Source organism: Alexandromys fortis, unplaced genomic scaffold, assembly GCF_014885135.2.
Source record: "Alexandromys fortis isolate MF-2015 unplaced genomic scaffold, M_Fortis_MF-2015_v1.1 scaffold_0, whole genome shotgun sequence".
NCBI lineage: Eukaryota > Metazoa > Chordata > Mammalia > Rodentia > Cricetidae > Alexandromys > Alexandromys fortis.
The window spans coordinates 39,527,711-39,546,902 of record NW_026067949.1 but is presented as its reverse complement, the minus strand read 5'-3'; the positions used below and the strand labels follow the sequence as shown (position 1 = coordinate 39,546,902).

Here is a 19,192-nt window from a genome sequence, read left to right as displayed (position 1 = left end):
GTTATTAAACATTAACCTCCTTCTTAATGCTTATGCTTAAACCTGCCTGTATTTTGTCTTAATAAACCCTGTAATTTCCTTTACTTAAGAAATCTGAACTTTCCCCCACAACACTATGTTCTTATAGGTACTTTTAAAATTAAAACTTCTTTAAAGCTGGAAGACAATTGATTTAGAAGTGATACATTCAGTATTAGAGTACAATCGTTCATAGCCTATGCTACAAATAAGAGTTTGGCTCTAACCACAGCTAATTCATATACCTAGATTAACTCCTATCTTCATTCTTTTAATAGCAAAGAGATAACAAAATAATAACACCTAATATGTAAGATTATTATAAAGATTAGGCTAACAAATACACAGAAAGTAATAGAAAGAAGGCATGACAAGGTAAATGGTCCAAAGGGTTACTTATTCCCACTTTACTGGAATGCAGAGGCTTGCTATTCAATTATGCAGGTTGTCTTATGGTGCCCAAGGAATAAATTGCATGCAAAGAAACATGTAACAAATAATTTGTGTGTGTGTGTGTGTGTGTGTGTGTGATGCTGAGAACTGAAGTCATTTTATTTTATAGGTCAGGCAAGCATTCTATCATTGAGCTACAAATCAATCCTCAAAACAAGTATTTTCTTAGTGCATTTATGTCCAGTGCTGTCTAAATTTTGAATGTAGACCTAAGAAAGAGTAGATGCAGTTTCTAGTTAGAAGGGACTACATTTCAATGAAGTAAACTATATGGATTACAGTAAATTATATACATATGTGTGTGCATTAATAACCTTATAGAAAGGAAGCAGCTGTAGAAATGAAGACTAATTTTCCTCTATTTAGAACAACATTAACGTCTCTAAAAGCTTGTTGAAAGTTGAAAGCACTGAAAGAAAAAGCACCCAAAACACCTGACCTACCAAGCATCACAGCTTAGAAATTCACCATGCTGTTGAGAAAAGGTAGTCTGTCTTCATGATTGCCTATTTGACTCAAGGGTGTGCCTCACCATTGCTGCCCAGAATGTCAAGAGAATATGGTAGCAAACAGTGTTAGCTTAGGAAAAGCTAATACTTAATGCCTACAGCCTTCCCTTATCATCATAAGATAAAAAATTAAGGTGTACCACTGTGGATTTTAGGACAGGCTATTTTTGATGGAGTGTTCAGGACTCTCTGGAGTAGTTGCTATTTAAGCATAGATGTGAGTGAGGCAAGAGAATGAATGCTAAGGAAATCAGAATACAAAGAATTCTAGGAAACTGGAACAGAATAAAGATAGGGAGGCAGAGCCAAATTCAGTAGTTCAGGAGCAAACAGAGGCCAGGTGGTAAAAGCATTTGGAGATGAGGTAGGAATAATCAAATGATTTCGGGTTTATATAAATAATAGCTATATTCATCGACTCAATGGAAATGATGACCATGATGTTAAGATGCCTTAAGTGTAAAATTATGCAGAAATCATATCTGGAAGTAAGTAAGATATTTGGATGACTAGGACTATTTTAACTGCTCACAATTGAAAACAGTTCACTAAGATGCCAAAATTTTGATCAGGCACTTCTCTACCCAGGAGGGTACACAAACTAAGAGTTACTGTCGTGTATTGTCCTGTGGCACTCGGTACTCATCTTCCAATAGAAATTTAGAGACCCGCATAGGACTGGTCAGTGGATTCATACGTAGAACAGCACTCATAAAGAAATTACTCCTCTTCCTAGAGTGAACTGTTATCTCCTTTCTCCTAAAGTCAAATGATTAGAACCCAATAGGAGTTGTATATACCACGGAATAAGGAAAGGGGCACGATAGTGGATGGAGAAAGGAGTAGCTACTCCAGATGGAGAAGGAGTACGCATAGGGATGGGTACCAAAGGTTAAGTAGGTTGATGACTAAAGATGAACACTGTCTCTAGGAAACCACATATATCACCAGGAAGATTTCCCAGTGCCCGAACCTGCTAGCGATACACAGAACTGGATTTAGCTGGCAAGAGACTTAGGCTATATACCTACACAGATACACAAGTGAGTTTGTGCGATGTGAGGGAGGAGGGATGGCTCAAAGCCAGAACTGATTTCAAATCTCTATTCTACACAGTTAGCTTCACAGTTTATGTGATATTTGTGTTGGTTTTACAATTAAAATTTTGAATTTGACGAATTAAGTGTCAGTGTCTATAATTATTGGAAATTATGCCATGTGCAAACTTCCATGAAGGAGCACAATGATAAGATTTGATACTTCATGGCTAGATATCTGACTGGAATAAAGAAACATTATTTTAAGGTGATTCTCTGAGATATTATACACATATAACCAAACAAACAAGGCACAAAAAAAATCAACTAAGGAATCAAAAGTCATTAGCTATAAAGAATAATTCAAACATCTAAATCCTGTTTTCACAAAGTAAAGATTGTTCAACTGTTTCTTTGGTTTAATAAAATAATTGGCTTTCTCAATTAGCAATATCTAATTTCTCCAAGCCCTTACAAGAGATATGGCCTCAGATCATCTTCGTTTTGTTCATGTAAGATCTTGTGGGAGAATTAACATTTAAAAAAGACTCATCTAAGTAGCATTGTGCCTCTCTCCTAGGAAGCCACAGATCAAGCTAAATAGAAGTACACATGTATACATGACCACATAAAAATGTGTCTTTATAAAAGTCAGTGGCCTACTTCAACTTCAGGTATTCTTAAATAAGTACAAGAAAAGATAGTATTAAATTATAAATTTTTTTGCAAAAAAATGTTCCTGGTGGTATCAATACATTGGAGCTTCATATGAGACACTCCTTTATCAACTTAAATGGCAGATTTTCCCCCTCTGGTATGTTTTTCTTTTCAATAAAGGCAACTGCGTAACTTTGCTTCCCATGCTACTTTTGCTTCCAAAGAGTTCAAAATCATAGCTATAACTCTATCAAAACAAATGTCTGAAATCAGATCTAGAGAATACTTGGTTTTCTGCTTTTTAATTAAGTAATTAATTAATTTTAACATTTGCTTACTGTTGACTCAGCAGTCATGTACTTTGGAAGGGTATTCTTTCCTGACAATCAAGCTCAAGTCATCAGGCTGGAGGGCAAGTGTCTTCACCTCCTGAGTCATGTGGTCTACTCTGATTTCTCAATTTTTAACAAATCATCCGCCTATCTTCTATCTATCTATCTATCTATCTATCTATCTATCTATCTATCTATCTATCATCTATCTATCATCTATCTATCTATCTATCTATCTATCTATCTATCTTCTATATATCTATCTCTCTAGACTGACCAGCTATATATATACACATATATGAATATATATATTAATGAAGTTTCCCCCACTCTTCATGTATCTGTACACACACACACACATATGAGGGGGAGGATAAATTCACTAATGGCAACACCTTTGCTTACCCAGACAGCTAATTCACTCACTAGTTTAACAATATTGTTCATGAGTAACACACACCCCAATAAACTGCCCAATAAAAAGCATTGCTTTATTATTAGAGTGATACAACCTCAAGATAACTTTAAGGGCTTCCAGAAATCAATCAGATTATTATAGGCATCTGTATTTTATTCAGCATTAAAGAACTTGGTACAAGGTAGGGGATATTTTAGTGATAAAAATCATCCCTGACTAGTCACAGTGGCACTATACCTCTGAATCTAGTGGCACCAGATGGTCATTGTTGTAAAATTGCTAAGTGTATAGAAGGACGATGTAGTAATTTGTTGGCTGATAAAAATACCTGTGGTGAAGCTGCTAACTTGTTATGCAATGCAATATATCTACTGCAGTCTTACAAGAGACTCTCCTGCACAGATATTCCCTTGACTCTGCTTTCACTGTTCTATAAATTGCGACAACCATAACTGATTCACACCCAGGGTGAAGGTTTCTTCTATCCATGGCTTTGGATGCAGAGACAGAATGATTTCCAGAAAATGACAAAGAAAAGGTATTTGAATAAAAGATGAAACTTTTCTCTAAAAAACCTTTTGTCTCTCCTAGAGATACTTTTGAAATGATTAATGTTGCTTGTATATCCTACAACTCTAAGAGTAACTATAAAAACGGTCTAAATTTATGAATTCTCCCAGTGGAGACTTCCAGTCTCGTATTTTCATCTCTTTTCTTTTTCTTTCCTTTTTCAAATTTCTACTAAACTATCATTAAATTTGATCTTCTATACTGATACAGCTTTGTATCTGAATGAGATGTGTGCCTGTGGAGGTCAGAGGTCAACATCAAATGTTCTCTTCCTCCATTGCTCTCCATCTTATTTTTTGAGACAGGGTCTCTCACTAAACCTGGAACTTACCATCTCATTTGACTGGCCAGCTGCTAAGGATTTTCCTTTCTCTACACCCCTACACCAATCCCCACAGCATTGGGTTTACATGCGCACAACACTACTCAGTTTCTATTGTGGTTATTAAAGTAGAATTCAGGGCCCAGGCTGTATAGTGGCTTTTGAGCAGCCTGAACAGAGGGCAGACATATTGTGATTTTCTTTCCAGATCTTTAATACCAATAAGTCTATTTACATATCCATTATCCCCGATTTTGTAGAAGCCTATTCTCATAATGTTTAAACAAAGTTGAAGACCCTCCTTTCATTTTCTGCATCTTTATTTCTATATATACATATAGCCATGTATATAAAACCTTAGAGACACATAAAGAGTTTATTTGTAGTTGAAACATAGTTTTTGTGAAAAAACTAAAGAAGTCTGTCTGTCTGTCTGTCTGTTTGTCTGTCTGTCTGTCTCTCTCTCTCTCTCTCTCTCTCTCTCAGGCAGCCCTGTGCACGCTGCCTCGGTTTCTGTAAGTTCACATGTGTATTGGTCTTTCTGTACTTAAAAGGCTGTTTCCTTGGTGTCATCCACCCTGTCCCCCTGCCCCCTGGCTCTTACACTCATTCTGCCTCCTCTTTGGCAGTGTTCCTTGGACCCAAATGGGAGAGATTTGAAAAAAAAAAAAAAAAAGCACACCTCTGAAGACACGATGACAATTTGCCCAGGATGGAGGTTCCTTGTAATACTGCCAGAGTGGCTTCAATCTCATTCCTCATCAGGAATTCCGACTTCTTGACCCGCTCATCTGAGCTCTGGGATAAGTGGTCAAGTAGTACATTCAATCAGTGCGCTTTCCTTCCCATATATAATTTTAAGAGTCTATGTGTGTTACAAGAGATTTCTTTCTGTTAAAATTTCATAACTCATAGAGTGAGAGACAAATAAAGAATTCCTTTACGCTAGCCAAGAGTTTGAACACCACGAGAGCACAGAGGGGAGAGGCTAACCCACTTTGTGGGCATCAGAGAAAACTATTTGCAGATGATGTCTCAAACAAATGTAGAAATACTTACATTTTTGTTTACAAGAACACACAGACAAATATATTTTATTTATTTTCTGAAATAAATAAAATAGTGAGTTAGGCAGTGTGCCAGATTCGAATCAAATGAAAGAAATAGAGTGAAGTGGGGATTAATATTTGTAAATGACCTGACTTTCCTAGAGCAACAGTGACACATAGTTTTAAGATGTGAATGTTTTCGTAATCTCTGTTGTGTTTCCAACACCTGGCTTATAGTTAATTCAAAAGGGAAAATTTCATTTATATGCTTGACTGAGTAGAAAATGTATCAGCTTAGTGTTTAAAAAGCACCGGTGTTAGTCCTTGTTGGGCAGTTCTCTTAACTTAATTGAACCTGGAAGCTTGAGGAGGCTGAGAAGGGTAACACCTAACCTTGCCTTTTTATACATTTAAATAACTGAACAGCCTAAAAAGCCTGTTATGTTGCTATTTTAAAAGTAGCTCAAGATAGTAGCTTTGAAGTTCTTACTCTTCGAAAGTGCTTATGGATTATTCTTGTTGTTGCTCTCTATAAACAGTGTCTTTGTTGCGCTAGTCACACAAAGTCTCCGCACTAGCCAAGACTCGTCAGACTGGTTCTCTATGGATCATCAGTGACTTCTTTCTTCACCTCACTTTAGCCTACAAAGCCAGGGATGAGCCCAGCCGAGGCATAAGCTCAGTCGCGGACCAGCCACCCCAGGTCTCGGATCTTGCTAGTCAGTGATGTATCGGTGAGTTCCTGGCTTCTTCCTACCCAGCAACTTGTAGTCTGCAGTGGTCTGAGGCACGCAAGGACTTGTAAGACTCCAGCTGATGGTATTTTGTATAGTTTTTACATGACATTATGCCAAGTAGGTTCTTGTCTTTCCCGTAGGAATGTTCCCTCTCTGTCTATTTGTTCATGCTCAGAAGAGTTGTCCAAAATGTCAAGGAGACAGTGATGTACTGCTATGCTTAGTTTGCTTGTTTTGGGGAAGAATAAAATGTTTTTTTTTAATTTAGGCTTTATTGGTATAAATTATGAGAGTATATACTTATTTCAAAAAGTATGTATAGGAATGTAAAAGTGAGATTATTTTGATTAAAGTTGTTTACTTCCCTAAGTTGTCTAAAACTGGAAAGTATAAAGTATTTTGAAAGAATAAGAGGCAATTTAAGATGACTTCTTTGAATAGCTAAATTGTCATAACTAGATTTAGAAATCAATCCAATGAGAGATGTGGTAGTTCAGGGGTAGAGCATTTATTTGACTAGTAAGAGACTCTGGGCTCAATACTCAGCACCACACAGACATCCAACTCCAGTATACCTTACCACAACAAACTTCTCTATTGTTTTATTTCAATGTTAGTAACAAAATTTTAGTCTACTAATTTGGATTAAAAATAATCTTAATTTAGTATTAAAATTTATTTTCTTAAACATATTTGTAAATTTCTTTTGATTTATGCTTGATGAGTAAGTATTTTTAACACTTTGAGAAGAAAATATAAAAAATTCAGTGGAATCTGTGCCTTTGATGCATAAGAAAAAAGCCCGATTTTGTCACTGGTAGAAATTCTATGTGTATTTCCTGAGAAGTTGGCTATTCCTCTAGTATCTCAAAGAGGCAACTAAGAGCTGCAGATCTTGCAAATATAGTGATGTCTTACTTATACAAACATTTTAGTAACCCATGATGCTTTTTTGTATCTTTTCTTCTTCCTCTCAATCACTGTAAGAACGTTACTGTAGAATACAGTACTTCATTAACTATAAGAACATTACTATAGACTATAGGGCTGGAGAGATGGCTCAGAGGTTAAGAGGTTCTGAGTTCAATTCCCAGCACCCACATGGTGGCTTACAACCATCTACAATGAGATCTGGTGTCCTCTTCTGGTGTGTGTATACATAATAGGTAATTTTTTTTTAAAAAAAAATATAGTAACTTCAAGAAAGTCTCTATCCAGTTCACCATACTTCCAGATTTTGCTTGTGTTAGATCTGACTGAATCTGAATTTGATTCTAAATGTGTAGAGACACTGCAATGAAGCAAACATTACAGTGAATTCTGTTTCTATAATTTATCTTTAATTTAAAACCAAAGATGTGCTAATTTTTAAAAACCATATTTCAGGATTGATGAGTTTGCCTCTCAAGTAAACAAACAAAAAATTCCAAACCAACTAACAATCAAAAAAATCTCCCCAATTTGAAGGTTTAATGATGGATGAAGCAAACTATGTGAGAATGGGGGCAATACTGGATGAGATAGGTAAGGGAATGGGCTGAGATGGGAAGGGATTGTGCTTAGAGCACAAGCTTTCAACAGGATTGCTATGAAGAAATAGGAAATGTGTTGATAATGTCTGTTTGAGGACTTTGCCTCGTTTCTAGAGCATACAAGAAACAGCTGGAGAGTTGTCTTTACATTCACATTTATCATTAGCCAAATTCTGAGAGCCTTCTTCCTATCCCACCTATATGAGAACTGCCCGTTAAGAAACTTAAGGGGAAGGAAATAATTTGGACTGGGTGAAGATTTTTTCCTCTTAGCCTTCATTTTCTTCAAATAGTTATGCTATATTATTCTCTGAGTATGAAGAGGTCAACACACAGATTTTATAAACACACATAAAAGAAGAAAGTCAAAGAAACCCTCATTGTAAGGTTATAGGAGGAGGCCTGGGAAGAGAAGATATTTCTTAAGTATTTTTATTTTCTTAAGTCATTTACTAGTAACTGATGATAATGAAAACTAAAAGTAAGTGGATCAAACTTATAGGAACTAATACCTATGCATTTTAAATAGCTGAAGGTGAACTGAGTAATATTCAAATGAAACAAAATAGACAGCTCATTTTCACTTATAAACTACTCGAAGAGTGGCCCATGTACTCCCTCCCTTTAGAATCAATGAGCACTTAACAAAAGTAGAGTTATTTAGCCCCATGCCACAAAGCCTAATAAATCCGTGGTTGAACCACGAGTTAAACATTTTCCCCAATGAAATCTCAACTCCGTCATGTTTGAGAAAACAACAATGTAGTGTAGACGTAAAGGAAGGAATATGTGAGGCTGGTAAGAAAAACAAAGCATAAATGAGACAGTTGTTATTCAAAAGAAGTCACCCTGTGCTCTATTTAAATTGAAATAATTATGTCTTAATGAGAGGTGCTCTCTCCCTGCTCACCTTCCCCTTCAAAGGAGATGAGCACTTATTTATGCAGCACAGTGGTGATTACGAAAGAGAGGATAATTTCAGAAGGTATGGAAGCTAAGGGAAGGTGCCGCCATATTTGGGTGGTTTATGTCAAACAGGGAAGCAGGTCTTATTTTCATCTGCAAAATAGGTTTGTTTGCAGGAAAAAACTTCATCATACAACTACGCCACACCCGGAAATTAGTCAGCAGTGATATTGAAAGGAATTTTCATGACAGATCGGTTCAGAGTTGCGACAGGCCTGTGCTACAAGAGTTTAACATACACTCATTTCTCTTTCAGCTAAGATCGGTCCAGTTCATAGAAAACGTGTTACTGAAGTTTTCGTTGCGATGAGCCTTATGTGGATTCATATTGTGTATCTTGTAAAATGAGTAATTCCGTTGAGTAATGCACTCCCAAGTGATTATTGTTATCGCTCTTTTTAAAAGACAAGGTGGTGTGGTTCAAGTGGTCCGGGCTCCCTGTGGAACCTAGTACTTGCACTTGTAGTCTGAAGTGTAGGCCCTTTTACCCAGAACAGAGTGTTGTCACAGGTGGTAAGAGAAGGGCCCTTTAGGCATTGGAGAGCTTTACCAAAATGGAAAAATCCCCCCATATATCTACATGGATAAACTATGTATGAATAAACTACACAGGTCAAGAGACAGAGGGTATGTAAAGCCAACATGAAATTATCTACACATGTGCTGAGAATGAGAGGCTGGATTGTAATTTTACTTTTATGTTTGGATTTCTACACATCTTCAAAGAGTCAACTATCTTACTTGTGTCTAAATTTTGCCTTCTATAAAATGAACATGTGACCTAATTTTCCTGCTGTCTTAACGGTGACCAGTGACCGTGAGCATAGCATTTATATTACATCAATGTCTGTACGAATGAGTTCATTGGTCAGAATTCACTGTATCTGTCTTTTCCTCTGAAATGAGATTGGTTGTTTTAAAGTGAAACTATTTGAAACATCAGCACTGAGTTTTATACCCAGGTCTGATAGCGTTCTAGCGTCAGTGGTTGTGGAGTAGTTCTCCTGAAACATTACGTGGAAAAATGGGTTCCATGACTGTTCAACAGCTCTATCAGTGTTAAGGTTCAGAAGAACTATATTAATAGTTTTACTCTCATTGGGTAAGGTGACATTCAGAAAGCTGAGGCTGTAGGATTGTTTGGGTTCAAAAGTTCATGGACATCCTGGGCAATATAGTGAAACCTCAGCTAAACAAAACACAAGATAGAGTTCATTCCAGCATATATATATATATTTAGCTACTTGGTTGAAGATAATGGGTGATAAATGAAAAGAATAATTTCTCAGGGCTGAGATCAATAGACCAGGGATCAAGGAGGACTGAAGGCTGAGAATGAAGGTGGGCTGCAGCATTAAGACATGGCGTCAGGACCTGCAAGCCCGACCTCTCTCCAACTACACACATGGCTTGCGTGGGAGGGTGAGTTCTTAGGGTTTTCAAATAGTAAGTCTAAGATGATGAACTAGTTTATGGCAAATCCAAAATACCACTGGAGCATCATTAAATTTTACCTTGCAATGTTTCATCTGAAGATGTCAGATGGCATATAGTATTTTGAATCTGAATAAGTAAACACAGAGGAATTTTGCACTTTGTCTAAAGTTAAACCCTGAGTCAGAGCACAACAAAATAATAATTGCTATCATTTGAGTATACTGTGTAGCAACTATCATTCTAAAACATTACTTGTATTTAATCGTTATAACAACCTATGGTTATATTGTACCCATTCTATACATGGGGAAATAGAGGCTTAGAGACATACCATTTTTATTCAGTTGGTAATAATGAAAGAACTGAAAACGAACACACATCTGTAAGACTCCAAAATCCATGCTTTAATCACAATGCGGATCATCTTTATTGGGCCTTTCTGTTCATCTATGTGAGCTCTGTATGACCAGTTTTACTGTCTTACCGTGTTAAGAAATAGAAAAGTTATACTTTGAAAGAACGCATCAGTTATTCAAGAAATGTTCTTTGAAATTAGCTCCTGCAACAGGAAGCATGAAAATTCCATTGTGCAAAGGGCACGGAACACGGCAAGATTAGATAATTTGCATATGGCTACAGGAATAGGTGAGTCAGTCGGTGCTAGAGATAGAATCTGACCTCCCAGTGCACCTGTGCTGTGCACGGTTCAGGAGGAGAGACGGATTAGTGTGGGCTAACTACACAGCCCACGCTATCGTTGTGACTCATACTATTAGAATGCGAATAAAAATAGATGACTCTCTTAAAAATTAACATTATTCATGTGTTGTATACACGTTGATTTGAAATACCTACACATTATAAGACAGTTAAATTGGGCAAATGAGCATGCCCAGCTCTTCAGGTAGATGATTATTTTTAGTGAGAACCGGTAAAATCTAGCCTCAGTATTTTTCATGTATATGATTAAATCGTTAAGTTATTATTAGATGTAGTCACCATGCGGCAGCTCCCTTGACCTTCTTCCTTCTAGCTAACTGGAAATCTGTTTTATAAAGCTAGACCGAATACTGAATGTTTGTCAGGCCACATGTCACAAAATGCAGAGGATACATGCGGGAGGAATGAAAACACTCGCTGGTACATAAAGATTCCAACATGTGTGTTGTCATTTGTTGCCTTCTAGCAACCCCGTGGAGCAGCTGATTTCCATACTAGATGGCAGTATGTATATACAGGGAAACTAGAGATGAGTGCGGCTGAACCTTCCCCGTCTCTGAGTCAGTGAGGAGTGGAGCTGGAGGTTTCCCGTGCATGTTCTAACTGCAGCTCTGTATTTTACCGTCCTCCCTCCTGTCTCTCATGCTGTCAGTCCTGGAGTCACAAGGCCTCCGTTGGCCAATCAGAGTTAATTTTCCTTGTCCTTTGAAAGATTTCACTTATCCATGAATCTCAACTTTTCTAATCAAGAAAAATTCCAAAACAGTAAATTTAATATACATCCATGACTCTGTAAAACCGTCATTCAGGACATATACTACAGTAAAGCTGTTGTTAGGTGCTTCTTACCTTGTTGAGCACTGGTTCCGGGAACTCAGAGTTCTAACCCTTGCACTAAACTGGACACACCTTAGCTAGCAGGAGGTAGCTGTATGACTTCCGGGAGCCTAGCGCTGTGTTGACCCTAAGATCAGTGCTTTTCTACAATTACTTTTTCAAATTTAATTGTTCTCTGCTTAAAGCTGGTCTCCAGTGCAAGAAAAGAATTGCTGTGGATGGATTAGGACCAGGTCTTGGAGGGTCCTCTCTTCTCCTTTCATAAACCATTATGCGCATGTGAGACCACTTGAAAAGAAAATTGATTTTGTATTATGGAAGAAATATAGACATTAGTTAATAATTATTGAGTATTTAATATTTGATTAGAAAGGTGTCAGAAGCTCTATAAATTTTTCCGTTTGATGTTGGAAGATTCTTATAAATTGGGTTATAGCATTGGTTCAGTTTGTTAATGGGGAAACGTAGACTCAGGGAAGCCAGCATCTTCCCCAGCATCACCTAGTTAATGAAGGGCAATGTAAGGGACAAATCCATGCTATTCATAGTCAAAAAGTCCATGTCTTAATCTACCAGGTAAAGAATGGAAACCATTAGCTTGAGTTACAGAGCTTATAACAGGAGATTATTTTTATTTTTAATATATAGAATAGATTATTTTTATTTTCTTATTTTTTTGCTTGTGAACCTAGCGTTTAATGACTGAGCCATCTCTCCAGCCCTATGTTTATTTTCTTAAGATCTTTAAAATATGTGTTAGTTTAAAGGAAAATTTACAAGAATATAGGGATTTCAAAGTAAAATGAACTGAGTCTAATGCATCAATCATCACATTGAATGTATATGGCCTAGATCAGTGTTTCGCAACCATCTTAATGCTGTGACTTTTTAATAGAGTTCCTCAAGTTGTGCTGACCCCCAGCCATAAAATTAACTTTGTTCACTTCATAATTGTAATTTTGCTACTGTTATGAATCATAATATAAATATCTGATATGCAGATGATCTTAGGTGACCCCTGCAAAAGGGTTGTTTGACCTCTAAAGTGATTGCAACCCACAGGTTGAGAACCAATGGTCTAAATACTGAAAGACTGGGCTGAAGGGGAACTCAGCTGGTAAAGACATGGTGCCAAGCCTGGTGTCCTGAGTTTGATCCCCAGGGCACACATGATGGAATGAGAGCTTTGACCTCTGGGAGTTGTCCTCTGATTTTCATACACATAGCATGTATGCCCTTCCCTGAAAAAAAAGTGGATGTAATTTTAAAATGTAAACATGAATACACACTGAAAAAGATTTTTCAGGTGGGATTAAGTAAAAGAAGAGAAAGACCTATTTTCTTTCTAGAAGGAACCCACTCTAAATATATTAACATAGAAAAGTTAAACATACGATAAAAACCCAAATATCAAGCAAACACTAATCAAAGATGTATGTAAATATGTATATTAATCTCAGAGAAAGTAGACTTTAGAATGAAGAACATGACTGGGGATAAAAGGCTAAATTGACCAAAAAGTTAGCAGTCCAAAATATGTTTACTCCAGCACAGAACAGAGATTCAAATAAATAAAACACACAGTGCCGAAGGGTAAAATAGGAAAATCCAGAGTTCCTCTTGTATATGTCAACTCTTTCCCATCACTATGTGACAGAACAAATGGACAGAAACTCAGGTAGGACATAGAGAACCTAAAAACAGTAAAACAATTTGACCTTGCTGACCTGTAGCAAACCCTCTACTCACAAAGGGCAGAGTACAAATTCTTCTCAAATGCACAGGATAAATTTACCATGATAGCCTCTATTCTGGGCATGAAACAAAGGACAGTAAAATGCCCTAGAATAAACAGTGGGCATGCTGGCTTAGAGAGAAATTTTGTGAAGGATGGCCCATGGCTGCAGTTATAGGAAAGGTGTTATCAGATTGAAGCCGTGACCTCTGTTAGACCATGGCTAGGCAAGATAAGAGCAAAGGGGATTAATATTCAAAGCCCTTACTTCTGACCATCTGCTGTAATGAGAAGATTCTAATTGGTACAGTGTCTTGGAATGTTACTACTAAATTTATTATTTGTATTTCAGAAATTGCACCGCTATTAAAAGTCATTAAATAAAAATATTCTATCATCTCTTTTTCTTAGACAGAAACTTCCAGAAAGTTACTAACCATCTATCCTGAGGTTCTTTTCTCCCAAATATGACATAAAATGATAAATACTGTAAGTGATCTGCTCTGTGAATCGCAGTCGTATCAGATTTAACTTGGAACAGCAGGGCGAGGATAGCTATAGAGTATGTGAGAAATTTCATTATGTTTACTGTAAAACAAGTCTGGAGGCCAGCAGCTGTGTAAGGGGAAGAAGGTAATTAGATATCTAGACTCTTTTTACCATACTGCTCTACCCAAATTAGCATAGGGTTTTTAAGGCATGAACTAATAAGGATACTTAATCTTCAATTAATTAATTAATATATATTTTAGTTATGAAATATAAATCAAGATTCTAGCCACCACAGTAGATTCCATTGGTATCTACTTATTCATATGGTGAGTCTCTCTTTTTCTCTCTCTCCGCCTCCCTCCCTCTCCTCTCTTTTTTGTGGTACTCAAAATTGAATCTAGGGCCTCAAACATTGTAAGCAAGAATTTGATAACTGAGATATCTCCCTGGCCTTCCTTCATTTTAGTTTTTAAAGTTTGAGAAATGGTATCATTAAGTTCTTCAGGCTAGCTTCTGAGTATTTGGAGTTACAGGCATGTGAAACCAGACTTGGCTTCAAATGGTGGCTCATATCAATAAAGAACACATTTATTCTGCAGATTGCCATGTTCCCTACTTAATTATCAGGATTTATTTATTAAAGAAAAAGACGAATCCTTGAGATAGTTGTTTAGGAGTCTCTACCTATCACACAGGGGTGGAATCATTGTGGTAAAGAGGAGGCAGGGGGATACCTAGCTCTAAAGTTGAGAAGTTGATTCACAGCTATAGATTTGGTAGCTATGAGTTTGTAGATAAAAATTAAAGTCATGGATGTGGTTAAATATAATTATTGGGTTCTTCTGGATTAGAACATTTCTCTAGTAATCTCAGGGTGTTGATGTATATGGAAAAACTATCTTATTTTAATAAGAATTTAAGAATATTAATGTGTTATTACTAAAATGCTCATACTTTGAAGTATGCCTGAGTGTGTAATGATCTACTTCACAAGTCATTCAATCTCTTTGGAATTTTAGTTCACATATGCTACAGGTCACTGTTTGTGGCAAGACATTTATTAATTAGGTAAATCTACTTCATTTGAACGATCATATAAATATAAATAGGGCCCATAATTTTCCAATAGCATGCTACTGCTAAGGTAGTTTAAATAAGGTTTCAGGATGCACCAGAGTTTGTACATTGTCTGGGGGATCTTTGGTGATGCGTTTTTCTGCTTCCTTGGGAAATGGTGCCTAGAGCACAGAGCATAGCTTGTGATCTACCTGGCAATCCCAGGGTTAAGCTTTATTCAGAGCTTAGCTTAGAAAATTTTAAAACCAACTTGGAAAGCAAGTATTGAAAACTACAAGTATTTCACAGATTTGATGCTTAATTGATATTTATCCATGTAATATTTTCAGGGGCCTTTTATTTTAAATTAATGTAAAATGCAATTTATGATAGCTTAAAAATATTGACTAGTAGAGACTTGTTAAAAATAAAATGTAAAAGTTTCTTAACTTCCTTCTTATACCTGTTTCCTAAAAATAAAACTATTGATAAAATTAAGAAAAAATGACTTGTAGTCTCTTAAGTCTCTTAACTTGCTGGAAATTGTGTCAAAATTTCTGATATCAGAGTCAACAGAAAAACAGTACATTTGAAACATATGAAGACTGATTAATACATGGAATACTGCTTCTAATAATGCTAAACATTATTTCTGGATTATATGAGATATTGAGCATTAATTTTTATGGATCTTAAAAAGGCGATAAGGTAAATTTCTTTTTATTACCATCGATTCTTAAGACATTAAAGCATATGACATCACACTGCAAAAGGCTAGGATGCTTGAACTACTGTGATTTTGAATATTAACTCAGATTTTTGTTCCAAGTAAGACTAAGACCCAGGTCACTTGTCTTCATGTTTATGGCCAGTTCACCTTGTCAGTCAAGCTCCCACAGGGGGACTAAAGTCAAAAGTCTTAATGCAGATTTTGTAGAAACATAGAAACATTACGGAAAGTGTTTGAATGTCTGAAGCTTTGTGTTAGTGGCGATAGGGAGGTCTCCAGCTCAGATTCCTCAACCTTCCTTCTATATACCCCTCCACATACAGTATCAGAGGCAAGCCTGGTAATTCTTGCATTGCCCCATTTTCTGGGGTTCAGTTCCCCAGCTCTGGCTGCCATGGCATGCTTTGTTTGTCCTGCTGTAGCAAACTGTGGCTTTTAAAGGTCCCCCATGCCAGTTTATGATCTATGAGGAAAGTAAACATTAGTATTGAAGCTCACAGTAGATCAACATATGGGCAATCCTATACCTAACTACTTAATGACATATTTTTAAATATTTGTGCCCTATTTATCCATAGTTATAAATTTCTAGAGGTTAGGCAAAGTGTCAACATGCATACCAATTTGTGTTAATCTAAGTATAGCCTATAGAGCTGGCAAGTTTATAATGACATTGATAGTAGGGTCATATTGATCAGATCAAGTCCCCATTGTGGAGCCACTTTTGGTATTTGCATAAAATATCTATCAAAGTCTGATGCTATGACATGCTGTCTTGCCAGCATTACCATAAAGAAATATCACCTGAGTTTTGGGATTGGTTAAAAACAGAAATGATTATACGCTACGGTTTGCCTAAGTTAATAGTTAATATATTGCAAGATTTTCTGTCAAAATATCTACTTAGAATTTATTTATCAAACAATATAATATTTTAGAGTCTACTGTTATGTCTACTATTCCAATAATCTTTAGCTATTTTATATTATAACATTTCTAAAGCCATTCCTATAATAATTATGAAAGCCTGGTCAGATTTTTTTTTCTTTTTTCTTTAAATTTTATTTGAGATTCTTTTTTTTTAAATATAATTTTTTATTGAAAAAAAAAATTTCCGCCTCCTCCCCGCCTCCCATTTCCCTCCCTGTCCCCCTTTTCCCCCCTCCTCCCTCTCCTCTCCCCCTCCCTCTCCAGTCTGAGGGGCAGTCAGGGTTCCCTGCCCTGTGGAAAGTCCAAAGTCCTCCCCGCTCCATCCTGGTCTAGGAAGGTGGACATCCAAACTGGCTAGGCTCCCACAAAGCCAGAACATGAAGTAGGATCAAAACCCAGTGGCATTGTCCTTGGCTTCTCAGCAGCCCTCATTGTCCGCCATATTCAGAGAGTCCGGTTTTATCCCGTGCTTTTTCAGTCGCAGTCCAGCTGGCCTTGGTGAGCTCACAATAGATCAGCCCCACTGTCTCCGTGGGTAATTTAAATTTTTTATTCTTTTCATACATCTTGACTGCAGTTTCCCATACCTCCACTCCTCCCAGTACTCCCTATTCCCCCAAACTCCCCTCTTCCTCACATCTACGCTCACTCTGTTTCCCTTTTTAAAAAAATGAGCAGGCCTCCTAGGGATATCAGTCGAACATCGCACAACAAATCCTAAAAAGACTAGGCACAAAGCCTCATCAAGGCTGGACAAGGCAACCCAGTAGGAGTAAAAGCATCCTAAGAGCAGGCAAAAGAGTCAGAGTCCCCACTCCCGCTGTTAGGCGTCCCACAAGAACACCAAGCCATGTAGTCATAACATATGCAGAAGACCTAGCTTAGACCCATGCAGGATTCCTGTTGTTGCTTAGTCTCTGTGAGTCCCTATGAGCCCTGCTAAGTTGGTTCTGTGGGTCATGTTCTTGTAGTGTCCTTGCTGGTCGAATATTTTTAAAACTCATTGCAATGCTTTCTATCTGGGTGATTTCATAAAGCCACCTTTCTATCAAACTACTTTTAATGAACTATTACTGACACTGCCAGTACTGCGGGACATAATAAGAGTGTTATGTAGCTATTTTCATTTAGATGTTAATAATAGAGAATGCAGACAATTATATTGCACAGCATGCTTTTTATGAAGGCCTAATAATGGTGTTGCTGAACAACTGCGGTGCTTTTTCCTTTTGGATGCCAAAAAAGAAGATATCAGATCAGGATTTGCTTTTTTTTCCTTTGTTGTTGTATGTTTTGTTTGGGGGAGGTCTTCTAGAAAACTACCAGTGTTGTGGCATGACTCAAGGAAGTATCTGTATGCAGACATTTTTAGTACTATTTCCATTTATATTTTTACTTATGTTTCCTTCTTCTTCCATCCACACATTTAGTTTAGTAGCAACAGCAACACCACCACCACACCCCCACACATTCTCACATCACACACACACACACAAACACACACACACACTTTTATAAGTCATCTTAAATCAGTTTGGTACAGCATGGGAGACAAAAACATTTGTGATCAGAGCATTTATAGAGCAAATTACCCAACATAGGTTTTAAATCAATCCCCAGACCTGGAAATAAAAACAGTTTTCTTTTATTTGTATTGATACTGTAAAAATAAAATAGAAATAGTTGTTTGTCAACAAGTGGCATTCTTGCTTTATTAATTTTTAAATTTTTTTAAAAAAAACTATCTTTTATCATTTTACATACCAATTCCAGTTCCCACTCCCTCCCCTCCTTCCATTCCCTCTACCTTCCCCCCACCCCACCCCTGACATTTTTGCTTTAATTGCAGCTTCTTTATGGGAATTATGAATAAGTATCATTATAGGGTTTAAACATATAAATCAATCCACAGAATATGATGATGATGTGGTCTGTACATCAATGAATAGAATAGAAATATTTTTTTTTGCAATTTTATGAGTAATTTGCTTGAAATTCTTCTTAAAATATTAGGAATCATGGCTAGAAAGACAACTCAACAATTTAGAGCATTTGTTGCTCTTGCAGGGAACTCAAGATCAGTTTTCCAGCCCTCCTCTATAGCTCAAAACCAGCTGCATCTCTAGAGATCTGATGCTCTGTCTGACCTCCATAGGCACCAGGCAAGCAAGTGGTACCCATGTATACATGCAATACACTAATACATTTTTAAAAAGCTACAAAAACATACTACCTGTTTTTGCTAAGGTTACTATTGCTGTGATGAAATACCATGACCAAAGGCAACTTGGGAAGGAAAGGTTTTATTTCACTCACAGTTCTCTGTAATAGGTCATCATCAAAGCAGTGAGGAAGGGAACTCAAGTAGAGGAAGAACCTGGAAGCAGGAGCTAATGCAGAGACCATGAAGGAGTGCTGCTTACTGGCTTGCTCCCCATGGTTTGCTCTGACTCCTTTCTTACAGATCCCAGGACCATCAGCCCAGGGACAGCACCACCCACAATGTCTGGGCCCTACCCCACCAATCACTAATTAGGAAAATGTGTTAGAGACAGTACTTATTGGAGGCATTTTATCAGTCCAGGTTCCCTCCTTTTACATAATTCTAGTTTGTGTAAAGTTGATATAAAATTAGTAAGCACACTACCTATGCCT

General features: G+C 37.0%; 1 protein-coding gene across 1 annotated transcript in view; it reads left to right on the top strand.

The window, feature by feature from the left end:
• Nucleotides 1–5,921: 5,921 nt before the first annotated feature.
• LOC126506460 (transmembrane protease serine 11E) overlaps nucleotides 5,922–19,192 on the top strand; it is a 38,774-nt gene continuing 25,503 nt past the window's right edge. The window contains exon 1 of the mRNA XM_050150071.1: nucleotides 5,922–6,099. Within this exon, the coding sequence (XP_050006028.1) occupies nucleotides 6,092–6,099 (8 nt within the window). The 5' untranslated portion in view covers nucleotides 5,922–6,091. The remainder of the gene's footprint in view (nucleotides 6,100–19,192) is intronic.